Genomic DNA, 25,758 nt, shown 5'->3' on the forward strand with positions numbered 1-25,758 from the left:
CACACTGAAAAACGAGAATCACATCAAGGGCCAGACATGTATAGTTTATTGACATGCTTTTATTTCATCGAAAAAGTCAAATATCTTTGACTCCGTTATTGCATGTCTCACATAGTCATCTCACTTACAGTTTGGTCCACAGCTCTGAAAAAGTGAGCAAAAAAGTTCCAAAGCCATCCTAGAATTTACCCAATCGAGCAAAAACAATGATTACATTTTCAAAGTAGGCTTCCACACAGCTGACTCACAACAAGCTCTTTCACAGCCTGAGTATGCAAACTCTCTTGTTCTGTAGGAATTTCTGAGTCTCAAAGTTGGCAAATTAGCCAAATTCTGCTTTGAGTGTCACGTAATTGCAAGTTGAAAAACAGTTTCCCATGTTTTTGGCGCACAACTAGGTGGGCCAAATTATATTTTGAACCTAGATTGATATGCGGGCCGGATCAGAATGTGCGAGGGGCCGGATTTGGCCCGCGGGCCTTGAGTTTGACACGTGCTGTACAGTCTATGGTATCTGAAGACCAAGGAGGGCATCAGGGTAGTGAGAGGCCCGTTGTGTACCATGCTTCATAAGCATGTGCACTATTTATTTACACTATCACTCTTTATATTACCTTCTGAAATACAATATTGATGCTGTTTTAATTTTTTATCCCAATAAAAAGCAATTTTATTCATCCAATTCTTTAGAAGTATCACTATCTCACTATTTGGTGTAACTGCAACAGTAACGTCAGTGTATTTTTTGTCCTGCATGATAAGTCAACACTCTATGGAACATCTGTGGTCTGTGAATTTGTATTGCAGGTTTACTATCTTACATTTGTTGTCATTTGTATTTATTTTTTCTTTAGAAAATGCTAGCTATTAAATTAGTGGTATTGCAATCTTACCGCCATTTGTATTAAGTAGGCCTATAAATAAGTTATCTAAACACACACACACACACACACACACACACACACACACACACACACACACACACACACACACACACACACACACACACACACACACACACACACACACACACACACACACACACACACACACACACACACACACACACACAATATTTAAAAAAAACAAGAGACTGAGTTACAAATCAGGAATATTTTTATTTAAAAAAAACAAATGAAACAATGAACACTTCTAATCTCCACATCTGTTTGATTGACAAAAGTAATCATGAAAAAGCAGTACTACAAAACATGTCAAATTAATACAAAGAACAGAACTAATATAACAAGTACTATCTGATATGTACAAGCATTATAGTTTATCATAATTATTGTTATAGGCAAAAGGCAAAAAAGCTGAAGACTGCTGCTGAAGAAACAATGGAATGTGCAAAATACTCTCCACAAGTCCACAAGCTTAGGACACTCTGAGCTGAGCAGAAATCTACTGCTTTTATAGGGAAATCCTGTTCCCATGAGGACACACGGCGGAATTTACAAGCTGTTAGGGAATGGGAACAATATCATTTCACATGACTTTAGAAAGCTAAGCTTGTGGATGCCTGGTGAAGAAGACTCTCTCATCGTCAGAGGTATATCTGAGGACGGTGGAGAGAAAAGACACTGCTGATCACTGACAGAGATTATTGATGGACCAAACAGCTCCTAATCTCTAACCACGACTAGTCAAGGTCAGAGGAACCATCGTTACACTGTCACAAACACCGGCCGACACAGATACAGAGGTACAGGTAAAAACACACAGGAACAAGTTCAAGACTTACAGAACAACCAGCGTTTTTAAAAGAGACTTTAGGAAAACGTGTAAACTGTAAGAATGATGGGATAGTTGGTGATGAAAGATCAAGAAAAGCTGCTGAACATGGCTGTGAACATTGAAATTGTGACTTCAGAACAAGCATCACTTGTGTTGGTTTCAGTTATCAGCAACCTCCCCAAAAACCTCCATAAATCTATCTGAATATAATCACAATTTCTTCACATTTTAGTTTTGGCAGTGATTTTGTTTTTAACGTTCTCTTTCAGACAAATATTTCCAAGTTCAGTTCAATCAGTGAGCAGTAAGCTGGGAATCAGTTGACCTTTAACCTCTCTGTGGAGGCTGCAAGCGAAAAGAGGCATCAATATACCATTTAGGAAAAGTTTAGATTCACATGATTGCATTAATTACGCTACCAACACTACAAGGCAAAGAGCATTTTGAGTTAGTAGAGGTTGTCTCTAACAGCAGATACAAGATCATTGACCCTCCAGTTTCAGTAAAAAAAAAAAAAATCAAGCATTTCATTCCAAAAAAGTAAATACATTTTGAAAAGACTAATTTTGGAATCCATTTTCCAAATGTAAAAAAGCACGGTACCATTTCATAATAAAGTATAATTAAAATAAAAAAACATTCTAAGTTGTCACTAAACTTTATTAAATATTTAAAAAAGATCAGCAAGATGCTATTACAATGAATAAAGTAAATTAGACTGTGTTGGCATATTTGGTTGAAGGATCCCTTTGGTTCATCTACACTATATCTTATATATTTATCTTATTTACACTACAGATCTTAATAGCAACACTATCATTCAAGTTGAGCTGTGTTACTGGCCACCTTATGAATTCCAGTCCTATATCCACTCTCATTTTTGCTCTGTTTGAGTCTCCACCAACTCCTGAGGTAAATATCTGGCTCTTTAGCTGCTAAATGCTCCACTATGTTCCCCAGGTAGTTGCTAACGGCGTCTGTCTGCTGTTTGGTGCTGAGCAGGTAGAGTACACTGGGTTTTCAGATGAAATCAGCTGCTTGCGATGGCTGATGAGGGCCATGAGAGTGAACCCAAATTGGTAGTTACAGGCCCTTACACCAAAACAATGAGCTGAAACGCTCTGTAGACCTGAAGGGAACTGAAGAGTTGGGTGATTCTTTTCTGGGTGTTTGTCACTATGAGCCACAGATTTCAAATCCCATGTAATAATTTGACCCATTGTTAAAAAACAAGTGCAGTTGTAAGAACCATATTGTTTTTATATTGATATATTGTTAAATAACCAGAGGGACCTAATTAATGCATAATAGCAGATCAATCATGAACTTCAATGCATTCTTATAATTATTTATTAACGTTAATGAAGTCATTAGTGACAAATTGGTATGGGTTATTTTAAAGCGGTACCGAGATGAATGTACTTTTTTTTTTATAGCAAATGTCTTAAGATTAGGTTTCATAAGAACAAATGATGTATGCTTTTTAGTGTCAGTATTTTCAAATGTAATTATTTTTGGAATGAAATCAAACTACAGTCAAACTACAGCACATCAACACAGTACATCAACACACTGAAACCCAGCCCGTGTGTGAAGGCTATCAGTCAGTCTGTCTGTCAAGCCCTTAACTGGTTGTCAGCATCACAAGTAAAGAAAAATGACTGGTTTCAAAGGGGGTGCTGTTTGGTTTTTGTTGTTAACACAAAAAGGTTCAGGAAAAGTATCCAGACTGGCTGTCTGTCAACTGTTCATGCAGACTTGAAAATGACTGCACAGGCCAAACAACACCAAATGATTATATTGTAGTAACACATCTACTTGTGCGTTAAAACTGCACATGTAAACTAAATTCAATACATTCAAATATTTGGAAGTACTTCTAATCAAATCAATGCCAAACTGAGTGTTTGTTCAGTGGTCACAGATGAGCTGTTGACCAAATACGAGAATGAACAAACAAGCAAACCCTCCGGTGTGAAACCTATACGTGTAACAGGTGCTGTCAAACCGAAAAATGAGCCGAGTTAGAGACGTGCTGCTGACATCACAACTGTAACAGTGTAATATCGAGAGAAAAAAAAACAACTGTCTAAAACAATCTATTTTCAAACCAACAAAAACAGCATTTAAATCAAAGACATTGGCATTAAGACTATTAATAAAAACAATTTTTCAAATACTTTACCGGAGATGGGTGAGTGTTACGATGTAGGTGACACAAGGCAGAGCTACACGGGCCCGTTAAGCATTGCATGTTGCTTTTATGACAATTATTATAAACTACTGTTGCAGATAACATTCTTGGATTTGCACCGAAATTAGTTGAATTTCAATCGACATATTTCAATAAAACAGAATTTTATTATGTGATTTTGTATTTTATTGTGTTTAGTGGTGGAAAATCTGAATTTGCCTTGTGCCAGGCTACAAAGTAAACAGAACGACCATTGCAGCTTTTGCAGTCCTAATCTGATAATCAATGATATTGATAATGGCCACATCATCAACACACAGTGCAACACACACACACACACACACACACACACACACACACACACACACACACACACACACACACACACACACACACACACACACACACACACACACACACACACACACACACACACACACACACACACACACACACACCATTTGCATGCTCTCTGTCACATGGTAGAAAAAAGTATTCCTTCTATTTAGTGATTTAGTTTTTTTAAGTTTCTGACCACATTACATTTATTTCACCACATACAAGCACACTTGTTACCAGTTACTGTACACTCACTAATCACCTCAAGACATCCTAGAGAAAGCCTGTAGCAGAACTGTGTCAAAACAACTGACATCAACCCAAATACTTTTTTTTTTCCTGATAAAATTAAGGTTATTAAGAAGTCTGAAGAGAAATGGAAAATGCTTATAAATCTTTTTTTTTTTTTTTTTTTACCAGGTCCACTGTTTTCACTGAAGAGAAAGCTGCCAGTCTGTTGCCAACAAAGAAAGATTGTTATGGGGACAACTGGCAAACAACATTGTGCTTTATTGCAGGTGTTTAACTCTTATTTTTGCGGTAAAGATACTCATGGAAAAACAGAGTTTATCCATCACGTTCCCATCAACGCTGCTGAGTTTTGGACTGTTTAAATATGCATTTTGTTTTTTCAGTTTCAGGTTGCATATTTGCTTGGGTTAATCTATTCAGCTATACTCTACAAACCCCCGGATGTGTATTTTTAAGTGCATAGCAAATAAGAAGATAAAGAAACCTACGTGTTACAGTAGCCCCTGCCCTGAAATTCTGGAACTCTTCACAAAAACGTACACTATGCATCACAAAACAGCGCAAGGGAAGGTTTTTCTATTTTTCACAATAACACAATTTTAAAAAACACTTCCCCTTTATATATATTCTTTTTTGAAAGGAAACATTTGGCATTAGACATCCAAATGAATTATTTTGAATATTTTGGTACAGAAAAAAATATTCTAAATTATATGGAAGCCCTTGAAATAAAAAATAAAAGTACTGTTTTTGAAGGGAATCTGTTGAAATTCATCCCATGCAGGCCTGGTATTTGACAGCATTTTGTGAACAGAGGAGACTTTTCTTTGTGTTTTCGCTAGCTCATGCAAACACTGAAGCTCTATTGTGATACTTTTTTATTTTAAATTGTTTTGCGGCACATGAGTGGTGTATCTGTGAGCATGCTTGTGTGGATCAGGTCTTGATCGAGTGAGATGAGTGGGACCTTGAAGAGGTCGAAAAGTTGAGGGTCAGACTTTAAGGGCTTAAAAACGGTGAGTTGTTGCATGCTATTGCATTCCATAGAACGGAAACGTAAATGGCAGTTAGCTAATAAACTTGTGCTGTAAGCCCCATGTAAACACCCACACACATACACACAGACACACTGTACATTCACGGGTGCATGCACACTCGCCACACACACAAACACACACAAAAAGGGGCATTAAAGTGACTAGTAACAACGCTGCACCCCAGCACCACCCTCTTCCTCCTCGGCCTCTCCTTTCCAAAGAGAAATAAGACGGCTGTAGCCAAAATGAAACTAACGAATGAAAACAGTCCAGCCACTCGACGTCTTCTCTCAGATCTGCAGGTGCTATGAGGCGGGGTCTTTGCGCAAAAGTGTTACAGGATCGAGGAGAGCTGAGGGTCAAGTCAGGACCAGAGAACCCCTAAGATTGGGGCTTGCTGTAGCCGAAAAGTCCGACAGGTAGGTATTTGACGTGAGTGGGCCACTGGGCGGCCAGCTGGAAGAACTTAACGTCGTTCCACTCCACGCCGTCTATGGACACTGGAGGGAAACCGAAGACAAAACTCAGCTGAGTAGCAGAATGATGAAATAAAACTGAAACAACGAAAGAAAATCACAAAGTAGTAGTGAAACAAACACACATAAACAGAACCGTCCTCATCCTCCAGGTTACCTTTCAGGATGGTCTGTTGCTGCTTGGCAGAGCAGATGAGTCGGCTGATGCCTTCAATGACCTGGCTTTTTGAGTCTACATCCTTCTCCCTTGGCTTCTTTCCCAGGAAGATGGTGGGAACTGAAGAGAGGGAGAGAGAAATTGTAAAAGCACTGTGTGTGTGTGTGTGTGTGTGTGTGTGTGTGTGTGTGTGTGTGTGTGTGTGTGTGTGTGTGTGTGTGTGTGTGTGTGTGTGTGTGTGTGTGTGTGTGTGTCCTTATGTGCTTGGACCTTGAACATGAAATGAAATCCTCCAACATCTCCCATCTGATGATATTTCCTCTTTTGATCCTGATCTCACCTTTCTTGTTCTTCTCCTTGGTGACCACGGTCATGGCCATGGTGCTGACCTGGGCCTGTGGGTCGCTGCTGCCCCCGCCTGGGAGCCTGCTGACCTGCAGTGAGCGGAAGGCGCTCTTCAGTGTGTTCTTGCAGCCCGTGTCACGTCGCTCGCCCTCCCTCCGCTTCTCAGCCAGGGAGGCCAGCCAGTAGTCGACCTGCAGGCCGATGGCGTCCACGCCGTGAGACATACTGGGACTCCTGTTGACGGAAAGTGGTTATGAAACCACAGTTGATACTTTCAGTTTTTTCAGTCTTAGGTTTCAACAGAACAAATGTAAGAAGGAAATACAAAACCAGGAGGGGACTTTGTCAAGAGAAGCTGTGCTGAGCAGGCAACCTTTTTGTCAGCCTCTGCAGCACCTGATCTGCCACAATTCATTGACATTAGAAACTCTTCCAAAAAAACAAAAAAACAAAAATCTGAATTAGATCAGACACAGCTGCAGTCTGTCTGGCTCTTCAGAGATGGAAAACAGAGTCAAACGATGAAAAGATGACTGAAGTATCAAAGAGTCGCTTGCTTCTTGGAACTGGTTCCCAGTCAGGCTAAACTGGTTGACAAAACCGGTGCCAGGGACAGAATATCCAACTCTTTGCTCATAGAACAAACATAGACAGCTACTAGTTATTTCTAAAGTCACAATTTTACATTCAAAACATACGATATGAAGCATAAACTGTACTTAACTGTACCCAACAGTGTGTAATGCAGTCACACTAAGCGCTACCTGGTCCACCTAACATTAATAAATAAATCTAACACATGTGAAAGAAATGGTCATTCAGAACTTACTTTTTATACTGATGATACTAACATTTTAAAAGGTAAATTAAATATGTTTTATATTGTGGTATCAGTGCTTTTAGGAGTTGGGGATAAATGCTTGGAGTTATTTTACCTCCACTGATAAAGAGAGCAAGGAGAGATAAAGGAGTTTGATGCAAAATGAATGTCAAAGAGGGGAAAAAAAAGGAAGAAGAGAAAGAAGGGAGGAGGTCAGTCTTACCCTTGTACTGTCAGGACGCTGCCCGTAGAGGGGGAGGAGGGAGGCGTGGCTGCCTCTTTAATCATCCCTGTGGGTGAGCTGTGGGAGGGGGGAGACGTGGATGGGACAGCCAAACTCACCGCCACGCCCTCTTCTGTATCTCCTTGAAAACCACGAAATGAAATCAACATTATCGCATCATCAGCTAATTTAGTTTGGGATGTGTGTCAAAACTATTTCCAAACACTCACCTGTTGGAGAAGGACCAGACTCGATAAGACCAACCTTCACCACCTGGAAAACAAGAAGTGTTGTCAGCAAAATGTCTAAATGATCAGCAATAACCTATCAATTCTTCTTCTTTCTTTTGCAACCTACTGCAATAGGAGCTCAAATCTTACCCCTATAAAAGGAATAAACTTCTGGTAGGAGTCTTCATCTCGCCTGGAAAGGGAGAAGACAGAGAGTATTAATAAAAACATACAGAGTAAATGCTGTGGTTTGTGTTTGTGTGGCGTTTCTTCCACTCACGTTCTGTGTTTGCAGGTGAGCATGGCCTCAGCGATGGGCAGCTGGTGTGTGACTGTGGCTCCACTAATGTACTGGGAGATTCTTGCCGCTACATCCAACTGATCTGGAGATGAGAGGGGGAGACATTTTTTGTTGTTGTTGTGTTCAGCGTTTATCACCCACGGAGGTTTGCATGCGTTTACCCGTACGACGGGTGTTACCTGTCTGTGGCGGCTCAGAGCGGCTGAACACGTCTCTCCACGCCCCGTCCAGAAAGGAGGAGCTGTAGCGATTGTCAAGGGCGCCGAGGTGCTTGGCAACCGGGTGGGAGCCTGATGGAGGGAGAAGATGGAGTGAAAGTGAAGGTACGGAACAAAAGTGGACGGAATAAGGGCAACAACAAAAACACAAAAAAGTGAACATGCTTTGAAAATAAAGTGAAGTCAGCTTTATTTTATGAGGTGTAACTGTAGAGCTACAATTGAGCCAATCAGTGCAACTCTCAGGATACTGAGACACAGTGACGAGATCCAATATCTCTCTAAACTAAATCTGTGTCTGTGTGTAATGAAGTCTGGAAAATAAAAGAACAGAGGTTTTTCACTCCACAGACACTTCTCCCCAAAATAAGAAAACCTTGCTGCAGCATGACTCTGCAAAAGCTTCTTAATCACCAAGGAAACGCACGCAGACTCTCTTACCCAGAGGCACGACCAGGAAGCGCATGTGGTTGAGCCAGTCGGACGTCTTGCTGGCGAGCTGAGTGACAAAGAACTGCAGGATGGCTCCTAGGTAACTCTGGCTGCCCACCGCCGCCACTTTCACCGCTCTGGGCATGGACGAGTTACAGTTACAGCTACAGAGACGGAGAGGGAGAGAGAGAGAGAGAGGGGGGGGGGAGAGGGTGTTATCAGGAGAATGTATCTGTAACCACTGACACCTAGACATCAATCGTTTCAACTTAAAAAAAAAAAGAAGATTCACAAAACAGTGAAAAATGTCCATCACAATTTCCCAGACACCACAAATGTCCAAAACACCAACGGTATTTAATTTACAATGATATAAAACAGTGGAAAAGAGCAAAAAGCCTTACATTTAAGAAGCTGGAAATTATGAGTGTTTAGCATTTTTCCTTGAGAAATTACAAAGTTCCAGGTTTTATGACTCCGATGATGAAAAACGCACATTTCTGTATAAAACCAAAATACATGGAGCATCTACCATTAATGTATTTTTCTCAGATGGATGTATACAAGTTAAATAATGATCCCTTTTGGATGACTGTTATTTACCAGTTTGTATCTTAACCACCATTGCTTAATTTTTCTTCATCCCTATTTTCCCTTATATACTTTTGGCAAAGTCCAATAAAGTAAAGGCAAACTCAATATTGTGTGTGTGTGTGTGTGTGTGTGTGTTGAGAGAGTGAGTGAGTGAGTGAGTGAGTGAGAGAGAGAGAAAGAGAGAGGAAGGGAGACAAAATAGGGTGAGGAGGAGAAAAAGGGAGAGATAAGAGAGGTATAACAAGTATTGTTTTGGCATAAAAAGAAGTAAAGTTATAGATGTGGAGTCATAAGGGCAAAGATGAGGAGGAGGGAGAGATGTGGAAAACGGAGGAGAATAAGAGAAAAAAGGTCAAACAGAGAAACAAAGGACAGAAAAAATAAGGCTTAGAGCAGGAAATAAGACAAAGAAGATGAGTCATCCTGCAAACCATCTGTACGCAGAAACACAATGTGTGTGTTTCTGTGTGTGTGTGTGTGTGTGTGTGTGTGTGTGTGAATGTTAGCTTTTCACAAAAACACTCACAATTTCTGGATGCGAGTGAGCACAGCTGACAGCACCGCCTGGATTTCAGCCGACGAACACGTGCAGACCACCGGGTGCCTCTGTACCTGGAGCTGCTCTGCAACATACTGCAACGCACAAACGGTTTAGATGCATGATGAAAAACACCCACCACGTGGCCGGTTAGCTCAGTTGGTAGAGCGGGCGCACATATGCAGAGGTTTATTCCTCGATGCAGAAGGTCCAGGGTTCGAGTCCGACCAATGATGGTTTTCCTGCATGTCTTCTCCCCTCTCTCTCCCCTTTCATATCTCATCTTTCCTATCCAATAAAGGCAGAAATGCCCCACCCCCAAAAAATGGAATTGCTTTACACAGGCACACACACACACTTACCTGACCCTGCCAGTCAGTGGCGTTGACCAAGATCAGGCTCTCTGGGAGGGCGGAGTCCGACAAAAGAATATGGTTCAGCTGGTCGTACACTGCCTTCCTCAGGAGCTACGCACACAAACACACACACACACACACACACACACACACACACGCTGAGTACATAAACCCCCTCTTCAGATGACTCAGTAGCACATGCTCCAGGCACGTTGGGGCAACATGATGATTTATGTCCGAGGTCAGAATGATGCTGGAGCTTATGTTAAGATCCTGGAAAGGATGCTAACTTACCGGCGTGCTGTGTCCCAGCTCCGGGGATCTCTCCGAGTCTGAGCTGTTGGTCCGTTCACTCAAGGGTTTGGACAGCTGTCTCTCCTTCATGGGAGTGCTAATGCGCTTTTGTCTGGGTGTATGGCCCCCGTCCAACCTGGGGGGGGGACAACATGTTTGGCATTTTGGCCCTATCTGTAACAAGAGCTTTTCTTCCAAATATGGTATGCTCATGAATATTTAGATGAGCTGTGCGCTGATTGGTTGAGCAAATTGCCATACGCACACATTAGAGACACGCGCTGATTGGTTGAGTGAATCGCCATACACACACATTAGAGACGCGCGCTGATTGGTTGAGCAAATCCCCAATACACACACATTAGAGACGCGACAGACTCTCATATTCCAGACACTGCAATGTTTCGTTACCAATTTCACTTCTGAGACTTTTTTATGCGAGAAATCAACTATATAAAGCTCAAATATGGGCCGTTTTACGAAAATTGATGGCTAATTGCAAATTTGGGAAGACGTGTCGGACTTTAGGAGGTCCACACGGTGACGAGAAAGCAGCAGCCTGCTGGGCTCCATACCCAGGGCAAAGTCACCCTTTGTGGATACTGCACTACGGGGCTCCGCGGCCAGCTGCCGGCATAACTATAATATATTCACGGTTTGAATTTTGTCACGCCACTTACATAACATCATTCCCCAATGTCTTATAAAGCTAACCGTTGTGTCCAATTTGATTTTAAGGCATTTTTATGAACGCGAGGCGTCTTTGTAGGACGAGCAGCTGCTAGCTATATGTCCCATTCAATACAATGGGGAAATATCGCAGCTAGCTACACTTTCGGCATAACTAAAGTATATTTACAGTTTCAATTTCGCCACGGCATGAATATTACAGGTTCTCCAAGGTCTTACAAAGCTTAGCTAACACTTGTCCGATTTCAGATTTCAATTGAATGCATTTTTGTGAATGTCAGAGTTAGGAGGAGGCTAGCTAGCTCTCATTGATGGACTCCAGCTCACCGCGGCTCTATCAATGAGACTTGCGGACAAGAGGCGTTTATTTCCACAATTGTTTGTTTAAATAACTCAACACACATATCCATTATAAGATTAACTGGAACCTGCGGGCTGTGGTAAGAGATTGCGGGCCTAACAAGCTCGCTGACCGCGCTCTCAGTCACTCACCGGCTGGCCGGTAGCAGGAAGAGGGGAGGGAGAACAGCCAGCTGCAGGCCCCACCGGGCCGCCGGGCCGAGCTTAATCGAGCTCACAGCAGGCCGGGGTCTGTGACGGAGGACAGGCAGGGCGGCGATGTAGCAACCCGGGCAGCACCGGCCGCTGAACTCCGCACACAGTCGGACAAAATTTGCAATTAGCCATCCATTTTCGTAAAACGGCCCATATTTGAGCTTTACATAGTTTATTTCTCGCATAAAAAAGTTTCAGAAGTGAATTTTGTAATGGAATAGCAGAGATCTGCGTGACCTAGATTCAGAAGACTACCTGATCTCAGGTCAGATGTGTAGCCTATGTAAATGCTGGGGCGTGACCGTTCTCTTTATACACCCATGGGCGTGACAAAGGTTCAGGTCTTGGGAGGTTGACGTCAAATTCCAGCTTTGTTGAGATTCGCCGGCAGTTTCAAAATATGAGATTTTCATAGTAAAGGGGTGTCAATGGGATTTTGAGCTTATATGTATGTCCTATTTACCCACCGAACTGGGAAAAGGTAAAATCGGTTTTGCATTCTATCACCCCTTTATGTTTGCTCAAAATATTTAGCCATAAATGAATAACACATATTCAAATGAAATTGAATATTTGTCCTCATGTGAGTTTTCTTTTTGTAGTATGGGGTGATTTGTTACCTTGGCGATGGCATGGCCTGAATTTCACTTTTGCTGCTCTTCAGAGGTGTACGGGGTTTCTCTGCTACTGACACCATGATGCAGGGGCCCACCTCAGCAAACGGCTCCTGATCTGTTAGCTCCTTCACACACACACACACACACACACACACACACACACACACACACACACACACACACACACACACACACACACACACACACACACACACACACACACACACACAGTGTCAGAAAAAGGAGATACTGGCAATCCTAAAGCCATCTTCTAAAGACACTTCATCACTTTGCACCCCATTCTTCTGTTCTCTCCGTCTCTCTCAATCTGTCTCACTTACTGCACAGATGGCAGCGAATCCCCCCTCGAAGTGATATTAACAAAGATCCCGACACACCATTAACTCTCTCTACTTCACACACACGCACGCACAAGTCTTACCAGTGTGTCAGTCTCAGACAGGGCCTCCTCCAGGTTGCGGCTGCGAGAGTGTTTCATCTTCTCTAAAGCAGGCTGCTCCCCCTGCTGGTAAGACAAGGGAGCAACAGTCAGTCTACAGGCTTAAAGGTCCAGTGTGTAACATGTTTAGTTGTTCATTATCAAAATCGGTGTCTGGCAATCTGTCGCATGATAAACTCCCAGGTGCTGCTAATGCTGCTAACGGGTATCGTAGCTTCCCGGCCCCGGCAAGTTTGAAGAAGGAAACATGGAGGACCACACGTATTCAAAATCCAAATTTCAGGAACAGGAGTCTTTTTCTTTGCCCAGAAAGAGAAAAAGGATATTGAAAAGAGCAAGAGACCGGCTTTTTGAAGCGTGAAGGCTACCGTAGCTGTAATACGTACTTTGAACAGCGTGGTGCGAGAGAGTTGATTGCGATATATGATCTCAACGCTAGATGGGAGAAATTCTTACACATTGGACCTTTAATGAGACTCCACATTTAGTATATAAAACTATAACAGAATTTATTATACAGCAACAGGGGGGAAAAAACATCCTAACCAATCTAACATAACAGCAAAATATATTAGTTTTCTCCGCTGCAATATGCAGTTATTCATTTTTACACTAATAAATGGGATTTAATACTATTTACTGAAATGAAAGCAGGTTTCCACTAAAAACATCTTTTTAGGAAGTGTGCAGACACAAGTCACAACACTACGAGGCTTACTTCAGTATTACTATGAAAGAGGGAACTGCAGCTGTTTGAATGAAGCCGAGACATCCAGGGAAATCCATTCAGCACGGCGAGATTCAAAACCCTTTTTATTGAGCAGATGGCGACTGTCAAAGATGCTATTGGATTTCTGCTCCATTAAGGAAATGTTTCTAAAATGTTTTTGCACACTGTCTCCCAGCATGGCGATTTTCATTGGCTTCACAATTGGGGATGTTTATCTCATCAATGCAGAGCCGCATGCTGTTTTCAAGCTTATGCTGCTTCAATTTGTGGGGCATTGTTACACTGTTTTATGTTACTGTATGCTATTGAGTGCCACATGTAAACTGTGAGTGTGAAGCACTTTGTGAAATTAGTAATTAGGTTAAGAGTATGTGAATAAAGTCTATTGTCTACTTATTATAACATTCAAATGACTTCTAAACCACGGGGTGAGGCATGACATTACAACAACTGCCATGATGCAGAAAAGGTTTAAATGAAATGTAAAAGAAAAAACTACATTTAGAGAAAGAAAAACAATACAAAAAAAAATGCAATACAAAATCTCCGATCAAAACAAAATTAATTGGAGGCTAAAACAGAAAAAGGTTTGAGAGGTTAAGATCAATAATAAACTCAATAATCTAAAACATTTTTGGTTTATAATCCCTTAAAATAATCTACTTGTGACCACTCATCATAGATTACATATGATGTAATCAAACAAATGTTTATTACACTATTATATATATATATATATATATATATATATATATATATATATTTTTTCTCTTTTTTTTTTTTTTTATTGGTGCAACAACATTGGTACAAGTTTAAAGTCTGTACAAATCACTGTTTAAAAAATAAACAGTGCACCAACAACTCACCCCATGAGTACACAAATAGGAAAAAAAACAATAGATAGATAGATAAAAGACAAAAATTAAGCAAACACATGTATGGCAAGAATAGCAATACTATACAGCTGAAAAATAAGTAAATAAATGTCAAAACACGCTGAGTACATAAACCCCCTCTTCAGATGACTCAGCAGCACATGCTCCAGGCAGGTCGTAGATTATCAGGATGCATTTGTGTTCTTTATTTTGAAAAGGCAAGAAGGGAGCGAGTAGAGGAGGACACAGAGCAAAGGCACACACACGCAGCATTCAGATTAACAATACTTTTGGGTGTCACAAGGTAAATCGGCTCTATGTAGTCATAGTTGTACGTGTCTTTTGTACGCAGTTTAAATGAGGTCTTGTCTGGAGTCAGTTGCCTTTGGGAACAATAACGATTTACTGCACTCAGCTCCCAGTGAGACAGAAGAAAAGAAAAAAAAAACAGTTCAGTGTCACATGAACGCCCCACAGCTCACATAAGTGAAATTACCGCTGATGCTGCAGCTGCTGCTTCCTCTTCTTGGATATAAGTTACTCACCGGGCTGAAAGTGTCTCGACCCAAACTGCCTTTGCTGTTCAGGCTGCCGATCTCCGTCTGGGAGCTGGACTGAGACATTCCCTCAAAGAAGGGCCTGAACACACACAGACACAAACATTAGAAAACTGATCGAGTCTTTTGTTGTTTTGTCATTTTGACTTGTCATGGTAGGTAGGAAAAGCACAGGGATCATAATAATGTTAATATGATCAAAACTTAAGAGTACTGGAGCATTGTATTATGAGGATAACATTTATTTATATTGCTCCTTTGCTTTTTTAGGTTTCATAGCACTACATTATAACACCATCAAATAGTGCTATTTTGAGTGCTTGGTTATATTTTGAGGAAAAATTGAGGCTGAGATCACAGGAAAGGACTAAAAATAGGTTTGAAGAGCCATTTAAAAATGGTTTATCCGCTACTCTTTGACTCGGTTATTGACCTCTTAAGAACAAACCTTTCCGGGGGGCGTAAAAAGAAGTTTATAGATTTCAGTTACTCTGACTTAAAAAAATAAAAATGAGGATCACAGGAACCCCCAGCTGTGAGTTATTATAATTTAACTTAAGGAAACTGAAAACTTCCTCAAGCTATGCTTGAAAGAAATCATTGGGAATTGGGTTATTTATTATTATTATTTTTGAAAAATATTCTTTATATTCTGAAATTTAGGTTTAGGTCAGCTGACCCAATTCTGGTTCATTGAAAGCTCAAATAAACTTTAATATTTGACTGCAGTGAGCAGTTTTCACCAACAGAGGGGGCTCTGAATTGTCAATGCACAATAGTGAGTCCCATCGGTGTTTGCATTGCTGAGCATGCAGCACCAAAGTGTTTGTAAGTAAAGTGGTAGATATGTCCAGGTAGGCGACTATGCTGTGTACTGTAGGTGTGCGATGTGTCATATTACACCTGTGCCTGTGCCGTTACCTTAGCTTAGGTTTGGGTGTGCTGAGGATGCTGTCGGTCTCCTCCATCTCCGGCCCGCTGTCGCTGGGGTTGTACATCTCCAGACTGTCGTAGAGCTCGTCCAGGTCCTCCTCCACCTCCTGGATCTGCTCCCTCGACACATGCTCCAGGCCAAAACCGACCTAGACGAGACGCAGAGGACACAAGTCAACAACCTGACACAGAGTAAAAACTGGTCTTGCAGCTTTGATCAGTTCTGTTCACACATATAGATAAATATAGATATATAGATAGTATAGTTGACACTATAAAAAGTGTCAACTTAACAACCTGCACCCCTCAGCAGTAGGGCTAGGAATCGTTCTAAAACCTTCGATACTGGTACCGATACCAATACCGTGACTTTGATACTGGTTCCTGAACGATCGATACCAATTTATAAAATCCATTTTAACAAAAAGAAATTACAACATTATGGATGCAGAGCATAATGTTGTTCCTGCGTGCCTCTACAACATCTAACGTTGGACAGCCAAGATCTTTGCAGAAGCAAACATTTTTGGCTCAATGACACTGATGACATTTACGCCTTAGGTATTGAAATTTGGAATTGAATGATAATGAAATCATTTTTCAATACTCAATACTAAGGAGGCAATTCAGTCGGTGCCTAAAAAGTACTGAATTGGGTACCCAGCCCAAGTTATGTTGATTCTGGTCTATATCCTCGACGTTCCACTTCCGGGATTGCTCCAGTGCAGGAAATTTCGCTGGATGCATGTCTTTTCGTCGATGTCCGTTTCCTTCCCGTTTTCTTTGTGTTGGAATTCTAAACTCCGGTGGATTTATGAGGACTATGGTTAACTGCTCCTCAGATCTTTGCAGGGTAAATCCAGACAGCTAGCTAGACTGTCTGTCCAATCTGAGTTTTCTTTCACACGACAAAAACAACTTTTGAACGTTCCACCTTACCAAGGCTATTTTGCAGCAGCTTCATTAGTTTAAAGAAATGTCAATAAACCAGAGCACGTTTTTCTCCCATCCCGGAATGCTGTGTGGACTAGCCAGACCCTCCTTCGCAGCGCTGTGGAGGGAGGTCTGGCAATGTGAGACTATGTTAATTCCAACAGTAATACTAAACACAGCCAGTTTTCCATGTTGACATCAGCATGTACCCACAAGTCTCTGCAAGTCTGAGATTTCAGAGGCGGTGAAAAGTAAAAGTAAACGAAGTGAGACGTTTACATGACACAGTGACCTGTTCAACATCAGCTCAGCCAGGACTCTCACTAAGTGCAATACACAGTAGCAACACTAACAATGCACCAATCCTACTCTTTGTTTCATTTAAAACCTGTTTTACCTTAAATGGATTAATCGTAAAGGTACAAGCTCATGTATATATACAGAAATAGCCAAAACATCAATATGCAGTATGTTTTTATACAAGTTTTCATATAGAAACGTTGAGGATTAGTTCGTTTTTGATCTGGTATACAACAGCAAAAAAACAAATAACATAAAGAGATGTGACAGGAGAGGTCGAGAAACTACAGGCAGCACAAAAAAATACTGAACTAATTATATACATAACAGACATGTATAAAAAATAAATGACAATAAGAAATGTGAACGAACGTAAAATGATGATTAAAAACATATTTATATGCAAAATTAAGGTTAAGACAAACAGGAAAAAAGCAACCATACAAACACGACAATGTTCTGACACACAAACAGACTCAGATGCAGGAGTGTGAGCAGTGCGAGATCAAACACTTCAGAAGCAGATTAAACACATTTCTGTTCTATTTTTATGTTTAGTGTCTCAGCTGAATCTCAGTTGTTCTGCCACATCACTCCCACACACCTCGCCGTGTCTTCAAAGCCAAAGCCGAAATACATTTTGACTTGTCGCAAATACGCTCTGATCCTCGCGTGTGAAGTGAAAGTTTTTGATATCAGAAGGCAAAAGCCAAAACACCTACCTCATCGGTGACTTTAAACCTTTTCAGCAAGGCGACAAACTTCTGCTTGATGTTGGGTTGCTGTAGAGAAAGAAAGAGGACAACATGAAACACTCAGGACATGGATGCTGTGTGTCGCTGTGTGTGTGTGTGTGTGTGTGTCTGTGTGTGTGTATGGCGTAGAAAGAGATGACAAGAGCTTTTCACGCTTGCACAGTTAATGGATACACCACCAGGCCATATCATATATCTTGTTTTATTAAACTGGAATATGTAAGAGCGTGCATGTTTATTGAAGTTGTGAGGTCGATACCTACCAAGGGTTGTTTATTTATTGAACAAGCGGAGTTATTTATAAAGAAAAGGTATTGTGCTAGTTAAAATTTATTACTAGTAACTCAGCAGCTTAGGGATTGCGTTTTAAGTTTGACATTTGAAAAAGACTGGAAAACATGACCGTTAGCTAGACTGTATTATTCTATAAAAGGTAGTGGATCTACAGCTGCATGAATTCTTTTCTTTTTTTTCCCCAACATTGACCTTTTAAGTTGATCTGCCAATGGCAGCAGTAACAGAGCAAAATTATCAATCATTTGGAGTTGTGTTTTAGCTCTGTTTTTGGTCTCTACTGACTCCTGAAGGAAATATCTGGCTCTTTAGCTTCTAAATGCTCCACTATGTTCACCAGCTAGTCACTAACTGTGTCCGTCTGCTGTTTGGTGCTTAGCAGGAAGTGCACAGAAGGTTTTACCGCAGCCAAAAATGACTATGAGAGCACTAAGAGTGAACCAAAACACAGCTAAACAGTAAATCAACAGTTCGTATAGTGTGTGTTGTCCACAGGCGGTGATGTTGGAGAGCAGCAATGACAATCTAATCGAACGAAAGGAACACACACACACACACAAAAACACAAACACACACACACACACACACACACACACACACACACACACACACACACACACACACACACCTTTCAAATTGCAATTCCTTTGCAATTCCTTTCTAATTTTCAGGAGTGGTGTAAATCTGTGTTCCTCCTGAGAGAGAGAGTGTGTGTGTGTGTGTGTGTGTGTGTGTGGGGGTGCGTGCGTGCATGTCTTGGTTAGATTGTCACTGCTGCTCTCCAGCAGCAGAAAATGGATTTATAGAAAAAATAACAACGGAGGGAGGGAGGGAAAGGAGCAGATGAGGAGGAGAGGTTGAATGAGGTGAGGCAAGAGGCAGATGAGGGGGAAGGTTGGGGAGTCTAGTCGAATCAAATTTATTTGAAAGGGCTTTTTCACAAAGTAGGTTTGCTGAAAATTGCTTTTTTAGACAAAACAAGCAAGGTCCAGATAGAAAACAGGTCGATGGAGTGAGGATGGGTGAGGTGAGAGAGGTGTTTTTCTTACTCTGGTGATGGCGGCATTGGAAGGGAGCTTGCGCCTCGGCTTCTTTTTTCTCACCTCGTCTTCTTCGTCATATAGGTACTGAGAGACGGAAAAGGAAAAAAGTGGGGAGAGAAGGGAGAGAAAAAGTGGCAGCCGGGGGAAGGAGGAAAGCAAGAGAGAGAAGGAGAAGAGATTAACTCTGGGTAATTAACTTGGGTTTTAAAGGACAAGGCTGATGCATTTTTCTTACCGTCAACAAATCCCATTAAAAAGACCAAAAACAACAATGCTCTGATCCCACAAACAACTTAAGTCTGTGGATTTCTATAGCTGCACTTGGCGACTCTGTATGCTGTGGAATTTATTCCACAAACACTGTCCGGGTGCTGCAGATAAGTAATAGTGCAAATGTAGTACGCTAATCCTCAGTTTAAAATAGACCCAAATAAATGCACTATTTATTCTTGTTTGGGTAACGTTTGATAAAAACTTCAGTGCCCGGCTGTTTTGAAAGATAAAAAAAAAAATGAAACTACATGTTTGTGAGCCATTTTTAAAGGCTTAAATTAACATTTAGTAGAAACGAGGAGCCACATTTAGGTTAGGGAAGTCAGGAAGTTTAGAGATACAGCCTAAGGTCATTTCATGATTTTGTCCATTGTTTCTAATGGTTATTATAACATTGTACCTATCAAAGTACTGCTGAGGTCATGATGACATTGCTACAACAATGAGCGGTCAGACGATTTGGCAGGTTGTAAACAGGCCAACCGATTTCTATTTTGCGGTGAAACCAAAAGTAAATGCCTGAAATTTCGAACTGCGTGTTTTTCAAACCTGGGAGGACTGTCTGACCTCTCATGCTTCTTCACCAGTCTAACTTCTTTTTAGCCAATTAATCTCAGATCTCAGTAATTAACTCGGTGGCTATAGTGTTATTGCGGTCAGAACTACAAAAGAAAAAGATCCTTATTCTGATTTGCTCTTTTCGCCTTTATTCATCCGCGTCCCACTGTTCTGGAGGACCCCCCCCCCCCCACATATCACAGAACAAACTTGTTTACAATTTTCCAAACACACCTGTCCATGAATGGGGTCGTCGCTGCCCTCCTGTTCTGACGAGTAGCTCTCTTCCTCCTCTTCGGAGTAGTTGTCGATGTCTGGGGAGCGATCTGGAGAGACAAAGGACGTGTGAGGAGAGGAGGACAGACACAGATAGAGAGCGAGAGAGACACATGCGGTAAGAGGATTTGCTTACCAGACATCTTTGCTTTGGGTCCCTCATGGTCGATGGGCTGGCTGGATAGTGAGTAGACTCTGATCTCAGCGACGGGCACCGAGGCGTCCTTCAGCTGGCTGTGGAGCCCCAGGACCTGGGCCCCCTCACTGGGGTGCTGCATCACCTGGACGGAGAAAAAAAACAGCCAATGTTAGAGTTAGGCATTAAATCTGTGCTACATCCAGTGGTGGAAGAAGTATCCTTTACTTAAGTAAAAGTACTAATACCACATTGTAAAAATATTGTGACAAGTAAAAGTTCTGCATTGAAAATGTTACTTAAGTTAAAAGTATGTAAGTATAATCAGGAAAATGTACTTTAAGTATTACAAGAAAAAGTACTCAATGCAGAAAAATCCTCAAATTTTAGAAACTGGAAACGATCCAAACAGTTGTGTGTTTGATGGTCTAATCATTTCAGCTGCACTTGTAGGCCGTTAAATTGTTGGGAAGTTTGATTTGTAATAGAGCATCATATTTTATAAACTACATGTGTTGTGTGCTAACATCTTAATTTGTAAAGTAACTAGTAACTAAAGCTGTCAGATGAATGTAGTGGAGTAGAAGTAGAAAGTGGCATGAAAAGAAAAGATTAAAGTAAAGTACAAGTGTCTCAAATTTGTACTTAAGTACAGTACTTGAGTAAATGTACTTAGTTACATTCCACCACCGGCTACATCCTACAACTTTTACAAAAAAGATGATGCCGTTTTCTTCCTGTGATGCTTTTAAACATTTAAAAATAGCAAATTGGGGGCAGCACAAAGAAAATATAATGGAATTTATTTATTTCACTGAGTCAAATGCAAAATGCAGCCATTAAAATCAGGAAATTAATATCATGACAGCAAGAAAATACTAGATGGTAACTAGTCTCATACAACAATAGAATATTTCACCTCCACTTGAGTAAATAACATATTTATTGAGAAGACAAATAGGACTTCTATGTAATTGATGGACACTGATTTCCAAGTATCTATCAATATTTCTGAACGAGCCCCGATGTGGTTTGAATTAACTACTGATTTGAAATGGATTACAATTATTGGACAATTATCGAAAGTAAAGATTTCAATCATGGTTCTCTCATAAATTATTTGTTGGGCTTTTCTGCCTTTATTTTGACAGGACAGCTAGGTGAGAAAGGGGGGAGAGAGAGAGAGAGAGAGAGAGAGGGGGAAGACATGCAGGAAATCGTCACAGGTCAGATTCGAACCCTGGACCTCTGCATCGAGGCATAAACCTCTAAGTATATGTGCACCTGCTCTACCGACTGAGCCAACCTGGCCAGCAGGAACATGATTTAAACGCCACTACAGGAAGAGGTGGATGGGAAGAGACTGAAAGAAAGACTGTGTAGACAGAGAGAAATACAGAGAGTCTGGTAAAGGCAGTGAGAGAAGAAATGAGGACAGACGAGGTGAAGAGGTTCATAAAGGAACAAGAAGAAAAAAAGGAGGCTGAAGGAGATAAACAGAAATAGCAGTCAAGGATTAACAGAACCAGAAGCTGTCACGGGCAACGACACCGAAAACATCAACATGTGAAGCATACATTTCTCTGTGCTGCTGCAGCAAACGGCAGCATTGCGTCTGCTGTGGGAGTGTTTGTGCCTCTAACTGAGTGACATCCAGCCTCTCTCAGCAGTCTGGTCACACTCGGAGAGTTAATGAAGTCTGAGCAGCTTATTATGGAGACAGCCTGAGACACACATTAAAGAGAGACATTTCTGCTGTACATCCGTTCGCTTGGCTGAGGTCCAGCTAAACTGCTTCAGATGCTGCTGTATAAATGCTGCTGGTAGCTCTCCAAAGCTTCCTGCAGCAGCTCATGTTAAGCATTTTCCAGTCCGAAAGACAATTATGCAAATCTGCCGAGGCAAAAATAAAATGCAATATACATATTTAATGAGGAACACTGATGTAATCGCCAATTTCCCCCATGAAGAGCCTAAATCCACTGATGGTTCATCTTCTGAAACTCTGCCACTGCTTTTTAAAATCCATTACAAAGAGCCCACAGAGTTCAACTATTGCACTGACTAATGTTATGCATTATGCACTATATGCAGTCATTTATTTCTTTCATCACGCAGATAATTACAGCGTTTAAAGCGCCCATATTATACTCATTTTCAGGTTCATAATTGTATTTTAAGGTTGTACCAGAATAGGTTTACATGGTTTAATTTTCAAAAAACACCATATTTTTGTTGTACTGCACAGCTCTCTCTCACTGCTGTAGATCCTCTTTTCACCTGGTTTCTGTTTTAGCTACAGAGTGAGACCTCTTTTCTTCTTCTTCTTCTGTACTATCTTTGATTGCACTCGCATTACGCTCAGTAGCTCAGATGTAGATCATGTCAGCTAGCTAGCTCCATAGAAGTAAAAGAAAGGCTGTTTCTCCAACTTCATTCAGTTACAAGGCAGGATTAGCTGGGAGACTTCTAAATGAGGGCGCACATGTAAGTAGTTCTTTTGTAGATTATGGTGAACTTGTGTGTGTTGTAGCAGTGCTTTGATATTGAGAACGAGGTACCATGCTAGTGTTAGCATTAGCGTTAGCATGCTAATGCTAACGCTATGAGCTAACGGTTGCGGTTAGCCTGCTCATTTCGGATTGTGACGTCACAGTCCGAGCCCATTTTGAACAGCTCACCAAGAGACTGAAGGCAGGACACATTCAGAAACCGTATCTCACTCAAAACACCATGGATGGATTTTTTTTCAAAGTTTGTATGTGTGTGGAAGCACCAGAGACACAAAAGAACACCCCAAATACCAGAAAAAGTGTTTTTTTCATAATATGGGCACTTTAAATGTGACTTTTTGGACTGTCCATTACTGCAAGGCATTATGTGCAAAATTAGAGGCGGAGCGATCTGAAGTTGTGTAAATGCTAGTGAAATGGACAAACCTGAATGATTCCATGAGTTTACATAATTAAGTCATGTTAGGAAAAAATGTAGTAAAAGTGTTAAATAATGACTGGGAAAGCAGTTTGTAATGTATTTCTGAAGAAAAAGGTGCAGCAAAATTGTCTGGCTACTAAAGACCTTAATGGGTATTGATTGACTGATTGCTAAAAAAACTGCAGTAACAAAACTGTTCTTCCTAAAAAGTCCCCGTAAAATTAAAGATGATTTCTCAGCATCATAAAAGCACGTGCACGATAAATGAAAAACAAAAGTTTTAGACCCTGTCATTTTTATGTGATCTCAGTCACCTTTACTTCTTGTAAAATAATAATTTCTTTAGTGGTGACATCATAGCACACATAAAAGTAACAACCAGTGATAACATGAGCTTTTTTAACACCCTTCCTTCACCAGTGACTTAATGTGAAACATCAAACGTTTCAAAGTGACACAATTATGTGCAGGGTTTGCCCCCCCCCCACCCCTGTTTCCTTTTCTTGTCTTTAAAGTGAGACTATTTAACTTTTAAAATAAATAACACTATCTTTCTCTCACAAAGTTGAACAAGCAATTAAATGCCCTCTTGCTCTATTCAGTACACTATTTTGCTGCTACAGTCTCGTTTGGTCTGATATGACCAGTAGCTTAAGGTGGCTAATGTTAGCTAACTTTAGATGGATGCTGTTTAATTGACATTAATGAGTACATTTGCCGACTTTATGGCTTGTGCTAACATTAAGCTGGCTTTATAAGCAAAGCAAGGGGTTAACTGACATCCAGCTGTAGATACAACTGATCCCTATTTGGCTAGGTCTCAATATTAAATAGGACACTGCCGCCGTGCCATCATCATGTTGATGTATATCTATACTGAGCGGTGATGGCTGTGAACAGGAGGTCTGCAGCAGTGTAATGGGTTTTGCTAGATGTACATTACCGAAAAGGAGACAACGACAATCTTTCTTCAACTTCCTTAAAAGTTGTCCATACTCAACAATCTCCACCGACAAAAGAAACGTGCAGGAGAAAACACGACTAGAGCTGGAACCAGTGGTCAATTAACCTAGAAGTCATTTGTGAGAAAATGAATTAACTATTCTTTGGTAATCGGTTCATTGTTTCTGTCATTTTTTCGAGCAAAAGTTGCAAAAATTATAGAGTGTGGTCTAGACCTACTCTATCTGTAAAGTGTCTCGAGATAACTGTTGTTATGATTTTATACTATAAATAAATTGAATTGAACTTAAACGATAAATCAAGAAACAAATCAGCAGATTAACTGATAACGAAAATAATCTGCAACTCTACCCATAACGCAGATATATAAATCCAGCTACATTTCAGTGTGTTGCAGATAAACACGACGATTTCTTTAAAGCAACAGACTCAAGAGAATCGTGGGAAATGAGGGCCAATTCAATGTGCAATTGTTCTGATTTGTGGCTGTGCTTTTACAATGTTTTCTTTGTAAAGCATTCCTGGCTCAGCAGTTCATCCTCACAACACCTACGGGCTCAGTGGAAACTACATGTCGTATATAAGAAGCGCCATCAAAATGACATTTCTCTGTGATTTCTGATCAGTTCATACAGTCCTGAGTGTGTCCCCTATAGCATACTATTTTTCTGACAGACACACAGAGCTCTGGGCAGCATTCAGACTCTTACTGTGCCTGTGAAGGAAATGAGTTTGAACCCGTCATGCGTGTGAGTCTGCATTTTTTGTCCTTTGCCCTCTGCAAAGCACAACCTGTCTACTGAAAGAGCTTCTTGAATAAAATTTGACTTCATTTTACATGCAGAGGCAGCCTCAGATAGCCAGCTGGCCAAATACTGGAGCAACACACTATTTTGGATTCAAAAAAACATTTTCTATGGAGTTTGGCTTCGATTTCGCAATAACTATTTCTTTATTCATGTCCTTGATAAAATATTCATACTAAACTACTTCTTCATGAAGTCTGTATTTTTGTGCTTTTCTGTCTGTTTTGTGGTGAGAGCAGTTTGTTCAAGGTTTTTTATACTGTAAATAATTCTGACTTCACTATGAAAGCCACCGGACATTCTTAAAGCCCAAGGGACATCCACATGTGCACACACAACAGACAGACACACACCAGAACTCACAACCCTTTTATGAAAAGGTTTCATAATGTGAGAGACGGAGAGTTGCGAGAAGCTTTTGGCAGAAGAGGCTAAAATTTAATTGGGAGTTTGATTTATGGCGACATTTATAGCAGCCGAGAAGAGAACGCCAGGCCAGAGATCGAACTCCGAGTTTTATTTTAAGG

The 25,758-nt window shown here is 40.8% G+C and overlaps 1 protein-coding gene across 2 annotated transcripts in view; it reads right to left on the bottom strand.

The window, feature by feature from the left end:
* Positions 1–1,098: 1,098 nt before the first annotated feature.
* Positions 1,099–25,758, bottom strand: part of LOC120572670 (phosphofurin acidic cluster sorting protein 1) — a 70,374-nt gene continuing 45,714 nt past the window's right edge. The window contains exons 5-24 of one of the 2 annotated variants that reach the window (XM_039822008.1): positions 20,529–20,673; positions 20,351–20,442; positions 19,292–19,369; positions 17,916–17,975; positions 15,949–16,109; positions 15,016–15,109; positions 12,848–12,928; positions 12,409–12,530; positions 10,544–10,679; positions 10,256–10,360; positions 9,882–9,988; positions 8,771–8,925; positions 8,291–8,401; positions 8,091–8,193; positions 7,961–8,003; positions 7,811–7,853; positions 7,581–7,722; positions 6,533–6,771; positions 6,193–6,312; positions 1,099–6,059 (exon numbers count right to left, since the gene is read on the bottom strand). In XM_039822008.1, the coding sequence (XP_039677942.1) occupies positions 5,941–6,059; positions 6,193–6,312; positions 6,533–6,771; positions 7,581–7,722; positions 7,811–7,853; positions 7,961–8,003; positions 8,091–8,193; positions 8,291–8,401; positions 8,771–8,925; positions 9,882–9,988; positions 10,256–10,360; positions 10,544–10,679; positions 12,409–12,530; positions 12,848–12,928; positions 15,016–15,109; positions 15,949–16,109; positions 17,916–17,975; positions 19,292–19,369; positions 20,351–20,442; positions 20,529–20,673 (2,256 nt within the window). In that variant the 3' untranslated portion in view covers positions 1,099–5,940. Of the gene's footprint in view, positions 6,060–6,192; positions 6,313–6,532; positions 6,772–7,580; positions 7,723–7,810; positions 7,854–7,960; positions 8,004–8,090; positions 8,194–8,290; positions 8,402–8,770; positions 8,926–9,881; positions 9,989–10,255; positions 10,361–10,543; positions 10,680–12,408; positions 12,531–12,847; positions 12,932–15,015; positions 15,110–15,948; positions 16,110–17,915; positions 17,976–19,291; positions 19,370–20,350; positions 20,443–20,528; positions 20,674–25,758 lie in introns of both variants that reach the window. The other variant, XM_039822006.1, reaches the window with a different exon arrangement.

Source organism: Perca fluviatilis, chromosome 14 (assembly GCF_010015445.1).
Source record: "Perca fluviatilis chromosome 14, GENO_Pfluv_1.0, whole genome shotgun sequence".
Classification (NCBI taxonomy): Eukaryota; Metazoa; Chordata; class Actinopteri; order Perciformes; family Percidae; genus Perca; species Perca fluviatilis.